The following is a 14,220-nucleotide window of genomic DNA, read 5'->3' on the forward strand; positions in this document are numbered from 1 at the left end:
TCATACAGGTAAGAAAATGCTCATTCACATGCTCGCTGTTTTTTCACTGGAGAGAGAGGGACTGGGGGCATGACCATCAGCTCTTGGTGCGGTGGGCATGCCCCCTGCATGACAAAACAGGGGAAGAATGGCTCGCAAACACAAAGCCACACCCCTTTTTGGCCACGCGCCTTCGGCGCACGCACATAGGGCCACTTTAGGGGAACTTCCAGGGCCACTTTAAATTCCCAATCCGCCCCTGTACAAACACATACAGTTGTTCACAAATACTTAAAGAAAGAAATTGAGAATAGGTACAGCTAGCTCTCTTTAAAAACACATCAAAATAACATTAACCTGTTTAAGCAATTCAAGTAGTTAAGTTAAGTGGAAGTCATCTTGTAAATTCTAGGCATGTCAGAAACTTTCAGAATAGTAATTTATCACTTATTTCAACAACAAAAACCAGCTCTTATCACTATAACTTGCTACATCTTCTCTACCATGAAATCACAACGATTAGGATATTGCCAAACCTCTTACTAAAGCCATTCTAGTTATTCAATACGGTTTACTCATGTATAGTGCTTTAAGAGAACACTGTGACAAACCATAATTTTTTTAGCACATAATCGCGATTACAGTTAAACAAGATGATTTTATTATAAATACCTATATCTTATTATTGAAAACCATTATACTAGTGTAGATCACGTACAGCTTTCATTGCCGATAAGATTTATGGGGGGTGTATTTATGAAAGTTCGATTTTACGTTCGATTTAACTCATTTAATATTTAATAAAATGGACATTGGTTTTCACTGATAAAATCCCACATTTACTAAAATCAGATTTTGAAATGGATTTCAAAATCGATTTCTACATTATGTCGATTTTAAATAGCGTTTTCCTATTTGGTTTTGAATGTCCAATTCAAAATTGAATATAAAATAGAATGAAATCAAATTAAAAATCCACAAACACTTCCTTATTTTTATTAGAAATGTGCGCAATACTCAAGTATTCCTTGATTTCTTTTAAACGTGATAAAAAAAATCTAACATTATTTAAATTTGTGCTGGTCACACAGAGCCTTTACAGTATTATTAATATCTTGACTGATTCATTGACAGACGCTAAGGCGATTGCAGTTGCGATTGCACACGTTGAGAATGTGTGAGATAATTTAAAAAACCCAGCACCCCTGAAAAGTACAGAGATGCCCAGTTGAGCAATTGCAAAGGCAAAGCAACTGCACACACATTCCCAGCGCAAATGCACATCCTTCAATAATCATCAGTTCAATTACATCAATGGGCACACTTCATAGCAGCCTGACGCCAGAGGCATACTGCTCGAGTAAGGTTTCTCAGGCACACCCAGCGACACTACACAAAAATAGCCACGTCACGTCTTCGTTTTTTCCACTACTCACCAGTCAAAAATGATGAGTAAAGATAAGCGCTGGTAGCAGCATCGCTTTTAGACTTTGGCGCTTGCACAGTTTGAATGATTGCAAAAACATCGGCACAGAGTCCATCATCTGTACTTTTATATGCATCAAAATGAAGGTTTAGGCTGTTTAGAAGAAAATATTGTCTGTCTTGCTATTAGTCTATTATTTTAGGGATTTTGGGTTTGTCTATTTGAATGTTTGTAAATCAGGGGATCCTATGTTCCTGTAATAAAAGTAGCGATGTTTGGCGATATCCAATTTTGAATGGGATTCGGTTTTATATACGACTTTACATTCGATTTTGCTTTTAGTAAATAACTGATGTGCAAAATCAAATGAAAATCTAAATTCAAATACACCACAAATACAAAAATCGAACTTTTGTAAATATACCCTATAAATATATACAGGTGAAACTGATTCTTTTATTTTAAACTGAAAAACATATAACAAAATGAATGACATCCAAACAAAGATTTGATCAGAAATTACTAATTTTTATCTTTCAACAATTTGTAATGAATTGTGGTGTTTGAAAACTTGTTATGAACAGTTGAGCTATAGGTCCCAATTTAACAATTAGATTTTTAATTAATTCTCAGAAGGAGAAGGCTATTAACATTACATTAAAAATAAGAAACCCTTACTTGGTCTGCCCCACCCTGTGGCACCGATCTTCCGCCTGTTTGTCATTGTAAGGATTGCAATCAATGTCATGAATGATTACAATATTTGCTGAAGTAAGATTAATACCAAGTCCACCTGCTTTAGTAGATAGAAGAAATATGAATATATCCATGTCGGAATTGTATTCATCTATAAGATGTATCCTAAGAGAAAATAAAGAAAATCACAGTTAAACGGTAAATTACAGGTAGTAGAAGGTACAATCAAAACTAGAGATCAATAATTTTATTGCAGGCCAAAGGACTAGCAATGCGTCAATCTTTCCAATACCACATATGTTTGAACTCCAGACAGGAAATAGGCTACATGCCGGTACTCTTAAAGGAATAAAGTGTGCTATATTTACCCCAAGATCTGGAATTGCAATCATTAGAAACATTTTAGGCATAAACTCTCTGAAAAGCGGGCAGCGGTCTTGTGAAACACGTAACAAAAGTTTACAAAGAATTGATGTATACTGCATCGGATTGTCGCCTTTTAAGATGTGATTGAATTTATGATCTGTGACAAAACCTTAATAAATACAGTTTAATTGAAAAGTATCAGACTCTTGACTTGGAGAAACCTGCATCGGAAAGGACTTTGGTTCAGTGTAAATGTGCCTGGATGTGGTATTATGTAGACAGTCAGTGCTTGTCTTTTCTTACATGAGTGGCAGGGTGTTGAGTATTCTGCTGAAAAAAGTGACCGCGTAACTATTCTATTCCCAACAAAAAAAGTCTTATTACCTTTGCACAGTAGTGTGATAGCATTAGACAAAGGACTGACTGGACTGCATTCCCAGGAACACTTGAGAATATGGAATTTTAGGAGCAAATCGCATGTAGGCATCTAGATCTATCATATATATATATATATATATATATATATATATATATATATATTTTCGAATGTCCTGACTACCTGACTCATCAATGCCCAGCCCAAACCCATGGGCCTAGAAACATGAAATTCGGGGAGTGTATTGCTTCCATGACCTAGGTACCCACTAAGCAGGGATATTTCAAAATTCGACTCCTAAGGGGATTAAAATGGCCAAAGTACCTTTCCACAGGTTGGTGTACTGTCTGACACATATATTTGTATTTAAGTGTGTATGATATATATATATCTGTGGTTGTGTGTATATAGGGAGCTGCTGAGGCTGGATCAATGAAGGGTGATGATGATCAATAATCATCACCCTTCAGCGTTGTCGCTGGCCGCATACTGCAGCTGTGTCGACCTCCTGCTTCGACTACAGCGCAGCCACAGGCTCAATGTATTGACACACTAGATGCGGTGCACACAGTATGAAGGGAAGCGGGAGTAAAGGATGGAGGAGTTAGGCAGGTGCTGTATTATAGATATACCAGCAGCTTGCTATTTCATTTATCCCATTTCAGGGGCCACAGTATGTGACTGTGATGTTCTATATTTTGTGGTGGTTGTTTGAGTCTGTATTATGTAGCACTCATTGCAATGTTCCTTTTAGTGTATGGCGGTCACTTGGATGCTTAGTGTATTGCATCACGGCATTGATGCTCTGTATTATATGGCACTCACTGCAACGCTCTCTGTATTATACGGCAGTCACTTTAATAATACAGTTCTTTGTAGTGTATGGTGGCAACTGGGATGCTTGGTGTATTATATGGCAGGCACAAATGCTCTGTTTTATATGGCAATCACTGCAATGCTTTCTGCATTATAGGTCAGTCACTATAATCCCCTGTATTATATGGCAGTGACTGTGATGTGCTCTCAATTATCTGGTAGTCACTGCGATGTTATCTATGTTATATGGCAGTCACTGCGATGTTCTCTATTATATGGCATGTCCTCAAGAGTTTACAGATTAAAGGAGAGGTTACATATATATTATAGAAATATGACAAAATGGGATCACAAAAGCACCAGTTTTGAAGATACTGTAGTGAACATATACAATATGTAGGCGCTCATTTATCCCAATGTGGCATTTATATTACAGTAGTCCTTGAATCGATGTATCAAAGTGAAGATTTCTCTCTTCTTACAATACCAAGAAGGAAACTTTTGACTTGCCAATGATTCAAAAGGATAAAGACAGCATGTTATAAAAGGGTTTAGCTTTATTTTACACTTTGCAAAATTAAATTCAGTAGGGGTGCCTAAGGAAGCGGTATGAAATACCGCCGGCCGTAAGTTCGAATCCCAGCAGCGTGAGGCAGACAGCTGGAGAGATCCCGGCAGCGGCAGCCCGACAGCGTTGGAAATCGCGATCGTCCCTAGGTAAGTACTTACTAACCTAACCCCCCTTAGGGGTACCTAACCCTAACCTCCCCCCTGTGCCTAACCCCAAAACCCCCTCTAAGTGCCTAAACCTAACCCCCCCCGTCCCCGCTGCCTAACCCTAACGCTCCCCCCGGGGGTGCCTAACCCTAACCCACCCTCCCCTAGCCTAACCCTCCCTATGGGGTGCCTAAGTCCCCCCCCCCCCCCGGGAGCCCTAAACCTAACCCCCAGTAGCTATCTGCTCGCGGCGCCCGGCACGCCTTCATTTAACCCTCGCCGGGATAAAGCAGTCGGGAAGCCTTAGTCGGGCTTATGTCAGCCGGCTTCCCGATTGCATCCCGGTGCCTAATATATTGTACACTGGTTAAATAAGAGGAAGAGATTAAGACTGTACAATGCAAACGGTTTATGGTCACATATACTGTGTAATTATATAATATGTGATAACACTGTGGTGTATAGTAACCAATATACTGTATAACCAAAAGGTCAACATATTGACATTTTGTTTTTCAAAAACGCTTTTCAAACTACACAAATATATAAATTGTCTATTGACGTTTAAATTGTTTATTGATATGGAAGCAGTTTTACAAGGTGGGTCACAAAACATTATGGCATGTAACAAGATGACAAAGGGCCAAGAGCCATTAAACCAACACATACTGTAATATTGCATCATTTTTATGCACCTGTCTGATATTTGAGTCTTCCCATCCAGTCGGACATATCTATGCTGGTGTTGCTTCAGGAAAACTTCTAAAATATCCAACATCATGGTGAATTGGCTGAATAGTACAACTCTGTCACCCTATGACAAACAAAACCATAAACATGAAAATGCAACATTAAGGCGTGTATAATGTGATCTATAGGTGCATTATTTATAGGGTACTCTGAATTCCATGTTTTTAAATGTTTTGCAACTTAAAATTTCTAAATAAAGAGGTTTCACCACATTCTACACTCCTGTATGTAATCTGAGAAATTAAAAGGATTATGAAAAAATATCACAGTACAATAAAATATTGGGATAGAAAGATACATATATCTGTGTGCAAAAGCTTGGCAAGACTCAACACTTTTGTGATTTACAAACCAATATTGCCATTAAACAATAGTATAAAACTACTGCCAAATATATTGGTTTAATCCACTGACCAGACTTCCCTTGCTGGCCATACACTCTGCAATTATCGGGACGATCCGCCCGATATCGGCGGACCGCCGCGATAATTGCAGCGTGTATGCGGGCGACCGAGGGTTAAATATTACTCGGTCGGGCATGCTGGATTGTCCAGCATGCCCGTCCGATGCGATATTTACCCGGGAAACTGTCGGCCGCAGACAGACATTTCCTGTGTTCCTTCCTACGGAAGGAACAGGGAAATGTCTCCTCCCCCGTGAGATTTCTCTCACAGTGTATGCCGGCGACATCTGCGGCTGGCAGGCAGCCAGATAAAATGTCTGTCGGTCTGACAGACATTTTATCTGGCAGTGTATGCCCAGCATTAGGCTTTATATTTAAATATTCAAAAATTAAACATTTGTAATAACTGTTCTAATTTACTGGCTACAACAAAATCTTTCAACACTGCTGCAGTACAAATACATATGAAGAAGTCTGGTGAAGGGGAATAAAAGTTATATAATACTTTCCCAAGCTATATAGAAAGTTTTATGTCTGGTAGCTAGCTCTTGCATATGTGCAGGGTGGTGGCAGATAGAGGTGGCCTTACAAGTATGATACCATTCAATTTCATTGCCATTTGTCATTATCAAATTAGCTCATGTATACAATATCCTTATATACATACTAAAGCAGCATTATCTGGCTATCATAATCATTCCATATGAGAACACTAAAATATAAGTGGATGGATAGTTAATGGAAACAGGCATCTAATACAAAAGAAAATTAGACTCACACAAAACTGGTATCTTCAGTTCGTGTTGTGCATAAGCCAGAAAATATAAATACATGCATTCACCCATTTAGTCACCTCAATGTGCATTATGTACACTAAGTAGATAAAAAAAAATTTCCCTGAAACGGTGTTGCTACAACACAGGCTGAAGAGGCAGGGAAATATTTGCACATCTGTTTGCTGATGGATAGCAGGATTCCAGTAGGACAATGCGTCCAATCTACAGGGCACAAGCGAGTGCCCAATGGCTAAAGAAGCATCATGCTGGTGTTATTTCTATGTTGTGGCCTTCTCAGTCACCAGTCCTGAACCAACTTAGCATTTGATGGTTATTTCGTAAAACCACTGAAGGGAGCTGGGTACTAGGCTCTGTTGCTACAAGTTTAGCCGATCTGGGGTTCATCCATCACAGGGAGGAATGCCAGTGGCAAATCTAGGTTACGATTTGATATGTGCTTATATGGAATGATATATTTGGAACGTAAAAAATACATACAGTATGAACGCTACACAATTTTAAAAACGTATGTATGCCATACACTAGATATTACAAAATACTCACCTCAAAAAATACTGGGACATAGTTCTTGCGTTTAATTGTTGTGGGCAAAACCACTGATCAGTCTGGGGAATTTAATGGGCCAAAGGACTGTTAAGAATATAAAATAATTGGGTGCTATTATAGTTTAAAAGTTTTAAATTGAATAAGGCAGTTAGCCAACAATTGCTGCCGTCACAAACAGATCTGGATTATTGCTAAAAAAAAAAAAAAAAAAAGGAGGGTACCAAAGAAAAGAATAAGAGCGATGTTGTTGATCTAGTAAATAATTTTTTATATAGCAGAATCTATATAAACTTGCATGCACTCTAGGAGGCAGGAATCGAGATCCGCCCGTATACCTGGGGGTATATTTACTAAAGTGTGGGTGTACGGACGGATCCAGATTCCTGCCTCTTAGAGTGCCCATTTTAAGTAAAACACAAAATAAAGTTTGTTTCTAAGTGATTTCCACCTGTTATCGCCATGATGTGATGTTTGGCCATCCCTTCCCCAGCAATAACACCCTGATTGACTGCTGTAACAGGCCAGTGCTGTGTACGTGAGCCTCCAGTCACAATTTACCAGCAAGTCCCCTCCACACCTGTCTCTCCCGCAGAGGTTTCACAGAATACAGTGGGAGATGAGCCCCAGGAACACACCCCACTCAAGACATCCGGAGATCCACTAACTCCCTGGCGCAGATTTAATCGTGCGGAAGTCCGGTGGAACGCAGAGCCGGCAGCGATTGAAGGAGACAGACGCTGTCGGCGGTAATTGGTTGGTGAATGCTGCTGGCGGTGATTGGACGAGACACCACCAGCAGCGGCTGGCTGCTGCTGCCACCGCTCTGTGCGTGTGCAGCAGCAGCCAGTCACCGCCGGCATCATCTTACCTGCTGCAGTGGTGCTCTGCGCGTCCTGTGAGTCGGGTCGTTTTTAATGACAGAGTCCCTCACCTCCTGTATCACGTAAAAACATGCTATAGCGCGTATTTTGCGATCACTGCAATAGTTTCCTTTAAAGTTAGTTAGAAGCAGGCTTTTGAAGCACCTGAGGTATAGACTTATTCGAAAACATTGATATAAAATGTTAGTAGGAACTTAGTAGTCACCGTTTTCACCTGGATCTTTGGTAGCTCACAAGCTGTGCAATTCTTAGCCACCCTGTTCTTAGTCTCCAAAATACAGCAGGGTTAGTGCTCTGCATCTGTCAACAAGCAGACTGTAGTCTGCTATACCAGTAGGTAGTAGCTTTATAGTATCAAGTGTGGTGCACTGCAATTGACAGAAGCTTTTATCTGCAATTTGCCGTGCCAGATAGTAAAGGCTAATAGCAATGCCCTGGTGTCCGCTTGCCTCTTACCGCTAGTCGCCGCTAATAACAAATGTAAAGGAACGGACTAAAGATTAACAAATATATTTTGCTCTAGTTATACATTTACTATAGGTGTAGTGTCGTTTACACCATCACAAAAAAGAAGGTTACTATTAGCTAAGAGACAAATTAAAACTAATTTCAGTATGTATGATCAATTTTATCTTTGATCGGTGAAGAAAGTAAACAGGAGATGAAATTAAATACAGAACTGTGCATGGATAAGTAAAATGTTTTTTAGTCATCCAAAATGCTTGTGTTTATAGCTCGGTCAATTAAAGAAAACAGGATTCAGTATGGCCAGTTAATTTATGGTCAAGGCCTATAATTGCCATGTATCACATCAATATGAGAAATTTGTCTTAAAAGTTAGTGGAGCCCATCTTTCATTTGCACTGAATAATACCTTCTGTTTCATATCAGACAACAGCTGTTCCAACATTTCAAATTTCCCAGAGTCTAGCAGCAGCTCCTTTTCAAGTTTAAACTGAGAGAGGCTTGAAAAATCGGAGCAGAGTCTGTGCAGTTCAAAATCTGTCATAACTTCCATGTCCTCAAAGATGAGATCAGGATTGGCTTCACAATGAGTTGGTTCCTAGAAGAATTATGGATTAAAAAAAACAAAACTATATATAAAATGTATCAACATACAAATGATAGTATTCACCAGAGTTTATAATCTGTATTTAGGCATATATGAAAAGTGAAAAAAAACCACTACATCATATACCATATTTCAATCACCATAGAGAAATACACAAAGTTTTTGTACAATTACAAGAACAACATTGTCTGCTTGCATCACAAAACTATAAACATTGTATGCGTTTAGAACATTGTAAATGTTTTACATGCTTTACAATCATGATTAAATTTGTAAAGCCAACTGGGTTACAATGGTGCAGAATGAATTAGCAACATGTTGTAAATTAAGGCCCCCATACATCAGCAATCTGAAAACCACAATTGAACAATTTGAAGATTTATTGCCCGATGTTAGGATTTCCCAATCTAGCAATCTGCGCCCATACATTACAGATCTTTTTCAGTGATTTGCAGATCTATTGCAGCAAACACAGATCTGCCAATCTTGAAAGGCCTATCATTTTACTGGTAACGGTCTGCAAATCTGCTGATCATGTCCATACACTAGCAATCTACAGCCCCAATCCATCTGTGAAATCCAACATGTTGGACAACCTGATTTACCATTTCCAATCACTTTTTGGTTGCAATCTGCGCTCTGTGAAGCCCATACATTGCAGATTTTTATACACAATTGATTGCAAATTGCAGAATTGCCACAATCGATGGCTGATGTATGGGGGCCTTTAAGGCCCCCATACATCAGAGATTGATTGCAGCAATCATGCAATCGATTGTGTATAAAAATCTTTCCCTTTTTCAATAGATTGTGGCAAATCTGCAATCGATTGAAAAAGGGAAAGATTTTTATACACAATCGATTGGAAATTGCACGATTGCTGCAATCAATCTCTGATGTATGGGGCCTTAACTTGAACTCAGAAGAAATCAAGCAAGGCTGTGGGCAATAATGCACTCAAGAAATTCAAGCTGATCGATGAATGGTAACTCAGTCATCAACAGGTGTCCTCTACAACAGCTTGATGTGGTGTTCCAGACCCTGTCTTCTAAAGCAGGCAGTCTGCCTGCCACAATTGTCAGATGGGCTTCAATAGAGGCAATATCTTGCAGCACAGTAATGATGCGTACACACCGATACGATATCGCTGGCAGAGCGTTATGCACCCTCCCTGGTATGCTGGATGATAAATATTGATTATCCAGCACACCATCAACTTACCGCCGACTATAGCGATATAGTCGATCGCGGGTCCTTATAGTAACCTTAGCCTCAGACCCTCCCCCCCAACTTCGTCGGGACAATCGAGCGGTTGCTCAGCGCATTTGTATTTTTTTTTTTTTTTATGATTTGTAGAAATACGCATTATACTAATTTTAAAGAGTACTTGTGTTTTAAAATACATCACAGATGCCTGAACTGTAGTTTATGCGATCAATGCACGTATACACATGCATATGCTAATGAGTATCAACATCCCATTTACTCGTAGAAGCATAGTCCTTCTGCTCCTGTGACTATCTGCAATAATTTGGCTGTGAGTGATCACAGTCACATAAAGTTGTGACCACACCAACAGCTGTTTTAAAAATGCCAACATTATCTACCACCACATCTTCACAGCTGAAGTTTTCCCCCACTTTTCTTTGTAAAATAAAGAAAGTCATGTTCTTTGATTTCCAGGTGGTTAGGAACTTTTTTTTTTACAACCGTTACACTTCCAACATTCACTTGTAATGATCCAGCTCTTGAAGAAAGAAGTTAAATAACATTACTTGCATGGGATGAACATTAACAGAAATATACCAGCACTCTGCAACTTATTAACTTTCTGATCGACCAGATCTGTAATGACTGTCATCCATCCTTTAAAATATACATGAAATAGTTGTAGTGGGTTGGGATCAGTTTTACATTAAGCCTTAGTATGTTTTCACCATGATCAGTTTACCCAGCATTTGCTTCTATTACTCTAAAGACTCCTCCAAAAGTAGTTTAGTAACTTCTAGTAGATGAAAGTCTAACCTCTTCACATTAAAGCAAAGTTCTTACACTAATCTCTTATGCAACAGTTTAAGCCTTTGACGCCAACAGGTCAGTGTACTTATGTAAATAATTGCTGGTCAAAAGGAAAAAGACCAAAAAAAAAAACAAAAAAAAAAACCCAGTAAATATTTTGTATTCCAGCATGATAAAAGGTTAGGCACCATATATGTCTTTAGACAACTTCAATAGGCACTATAAGATTCAATTCTTATTGAGCAACATTCGCTTACAGTTTCTCTCAAACTTTATTTTCATTTGTGCACACAAGTCTCATTATTCCAATAACTGTAATATTGCATATATAGATGTGTCCTCCTACACTATTGCTGCAATTACGCCAAACAGATCTTCTCAGCGAGGCAGGTCCTGAGCGACTCTGCTTGTGCTGAGCATATTTTTAGCCCGGAAATGTGTCTTCGTTACAATCGATTGCGACAAGCCGCTTCATGAGACAGCATTGATTAATTTGATATGCAACACTTTTATATCCATGTGCGACAGCTGTCAGGTTCCATTGTGCTTCGTGTACAGACTCAGACGCACACAGATAAACAAGTGTTAATATCAGATTAATCAGTGCTGTCTCATGTAGCAGTTTGTCACATACGTTTTTGGGCTAAATAGGTGCTCAGCACAAGCAAAGTCGCACACGACCCGGCGTCTCGTGACACATGGCGTATTAAGGCTAGGTGTATGAGGACATCTGTATAAAGAGGCTATAAAGCAGCATTTTTTACAATTCTCTTATATCATGCAATGAAAACAGATAATCAACACACTCTATAATGTTAGTGTTATAAAAACAAGATGTAGTAGGACACTCTTTAGGACTTATTGCCCAAGTGCTTTATAAACAGTGACTGCTGATAATGTAGAAAGTGACTTGGTAGTAATTGAGAAAAAAAAACATTAAAATGTATATTATTTCAACAGGACCCTTTATCAAGAATGAATAAAGAAATTTTGATTGGCAAAATAACTTCTCTTTAACCTATTGTCACACACATTGGGCCCAACGCCGAGTTTTACGGAAATCGTCCATTGTTACTCTGGCATTTACAGAAATAATGAGAGTTATGGTAAGAACTTACCTTTGTTAACTCTCTTTCTTCGAAGTCCATAGGGTCCAAAGGGAGACCTTGGGGCGTAGGAGATGGATCTGGATCCCGGGCACCACGCAGTTAAAGCTTTTAGCTTCCCAGGATGCACTGGTCCATCCTCCCTATACCCCGCCACAGAGCCACCTCAGTTGGTAAGTAGCCAAAGGCCGGAGGCAGAAAGAGAGAGAAGGAAGACTGGAATGCTCAAGATTCACACTCACAGAGAAGGAGAGGCGAAACTGGTGACCAGTGAGATAGCCAATATGAGGCCCTGTGGACCCTATGGACTTCGAAGAAAGAGTTAAAGGTAAGTTCTTACCATACCTCAATGTAATTGTATATTTATTCTATATAAAGTAAAGTAGAATGGGCTTGATGTTAGTTGGACATACTGCTGTCTGCAGAGCTGTATATTTTCACTGCTCATCCTCCAGAGCCAGGCTTACACTAGTATGATGATGCAGAGACTTGAACATTTCACTTGGATAGCTACTTGCGTCTGAATTTTCGGAACTGGGCTATAAAGGGGAGTTCTCAGTGGGGACTTATCCGTGGAATTGTAGGCTGTGCAGAGTTGGACTGAAGTATAAACATTTTCTCCAAGTACATGCTGGTGCAAGTTTGACCTGTTGAGGCAGGGGAGTATCTAATGAAGCCTTACGGCTAGAGGGCGCTTGCACTACAAAGATGCATTCAATTCTGCATGCAGGCATACACATGAATGTTTCTTCTTCAGGGTCCATAGGCTCCACAGGGAGACATTGGGGATGTTCCAAAGCAGTCCTTTTAAGGGTGGGGACGCTCCTGCGCTGAGAGGAGAATCCGGCGCCTAGAGGATGCCTCCTGAGAGGCGAAGGTATCAAATGCACAGAACCTTAGAAAAAAAATCTGAATGGAAGTCCACGAGGGGCCCACAGACCGAGTAGAATCAGCCTTAACAGAAGCAGGAACAGGCAGGCCTGCCTGTGTGTAAGCCTCTAATATAGTCATACGAAGCCATCTAGCCAATGTTTGCTTATTGGCTGGCCATTCCCTCTTGTGAAATCCGAAGAGCACGAACTCTAATTTCCAAAGGGGACTGGTACGGTCCACATAAATCTTGAGAGCACGGACCGCATCCAATGAGGTCTCATCTGACGAGAGGTCTGGTGATTGAAAGGTCGGTACTACAATTTCCCGATTAATATGGAAATTAGAAACCACTTTAGGAAGGAACTCAGGGCGAGTGCAAAAGCACAGCCCTGTCCTGGTAAAATATCAGAAAGGGGGACGACAGAAGAGTGCCCCCAATTCTGACACCCTCCTGGCAGATGTAATTGCCAGAAGAAAAAGTCTTAGCCGTTAACCACTTCAATTCCTCAGAATCTAGTGGTTCAATAGGAGGACCCTGGAGGACCCGAAGAACTACTGCCAAATCCCAAGAAGCCACAGGAGGGACAAAGGGAGATTGAATCCGGAGAACACCCTGGAGAAAGGTGTGGATAAACGGAAGCGGAGCAATTCTGTGTTGGAACCACACAGATAGTGCAGAGACATGCACCTTCAGCGATTCCAGGCGTAGGCCTAGGTCCAATCCAGCTTGAGGAATGCCAGAATTCTGGAAATGCGAAACACCTGAGGGTCATAATCTCTTGTACGACACCACTGGAAATATGTATGCCACACTCTACGGTAGATCCTGGCGGAGGCAGGCTTACGTGCACTAAGCATCGTGTTGATGACTGAGCTAGAGAATCATTCGGACCTTAGGAGGGATGTCTCAAGAGCTGCGCCGTCAAAGACAGACGATCCTGGTCGGGGTAAAGGCAAGGACCCTGAGACAACAGGGTCCGGATGTTGAGGCAGCAGAAACGGAGTGTCGATGGAGAGAACCGTAAGGTCCATTTCATTGACAGTGCATCCACTAGGCTTGCTTCTGCATCTCTTGTTCAGGACCCGTACACTGGTAACTTGTGATTGTGCCGGGAGGCCATGAGGTCCACCTCTGGGAGACCCCATTTGTCCACTAGGAGTTGAAACACCTCTTGGTGATGAGACCATTCCCCTAGATGCACGTCGTGGCGGCTGAGGAAGTCCGCTTCCCGATTTAGAACTCCCGGAATGAACACTGAAGAAATGGCCGGGAGATGAGATTCTGTCAGAATATGTGACACTTCTGTCATTGCTGCCCGACTTCGGGTGCCTCCTTGGTGGCGTTGTCGGACTGAACTTGCGCGGTTTATCTGTGAAGACTATGTTTTGCCAACATG

At 40.6% G+C, this 14,220-nt stretch overlaps 1 protein-coding gene across 1 annotated transcript in view; it reads right to left on the bottom strand.

The window, feature by feature from the left end:
* SMARCAD1 (SNF2 related chromatin remodeling ATPase with DExD box 1) overlaps positions 1-14,220 on the bottom strand; it is a 136,312-nt gene that overhangs the window by 7,691 nt on the left and 114,401 nt on the right. The window contains exons 20-22 of the mRNA XM_088464429.1: positions 8,628-8,816; positions 5,072-5,190; positions 2,084-2,266 (exon numbers count right to left, since the gene is read on the bottom strand). Of these exons, the coding sequence (XP_088320555.1) occupies positions 2,084-2,266; positions 5,072-5,190; positions 8,628-8,816 (491 nt within the window). The remainder of the gene's footprint in view (positions 1-2,083; positions 2,267-5,071; positions 5,191-8,627; positions 8,817-14,220) is intronic.

This window comes from Taudactylus pleione, unplaced genomic scaffold (assembly GCF_031769625.1).
Source record: "Taudactylus pleione unplaced genomic scaffold, aTauple2 ptg000055l, whole genome shotgun sequence".
Lineage (NCBI taxonomy): Eukaryota > Metazoa > Chordata > Amphibia > Anura > Myobatrachidae > Taudactylus > Taudactylus pleione.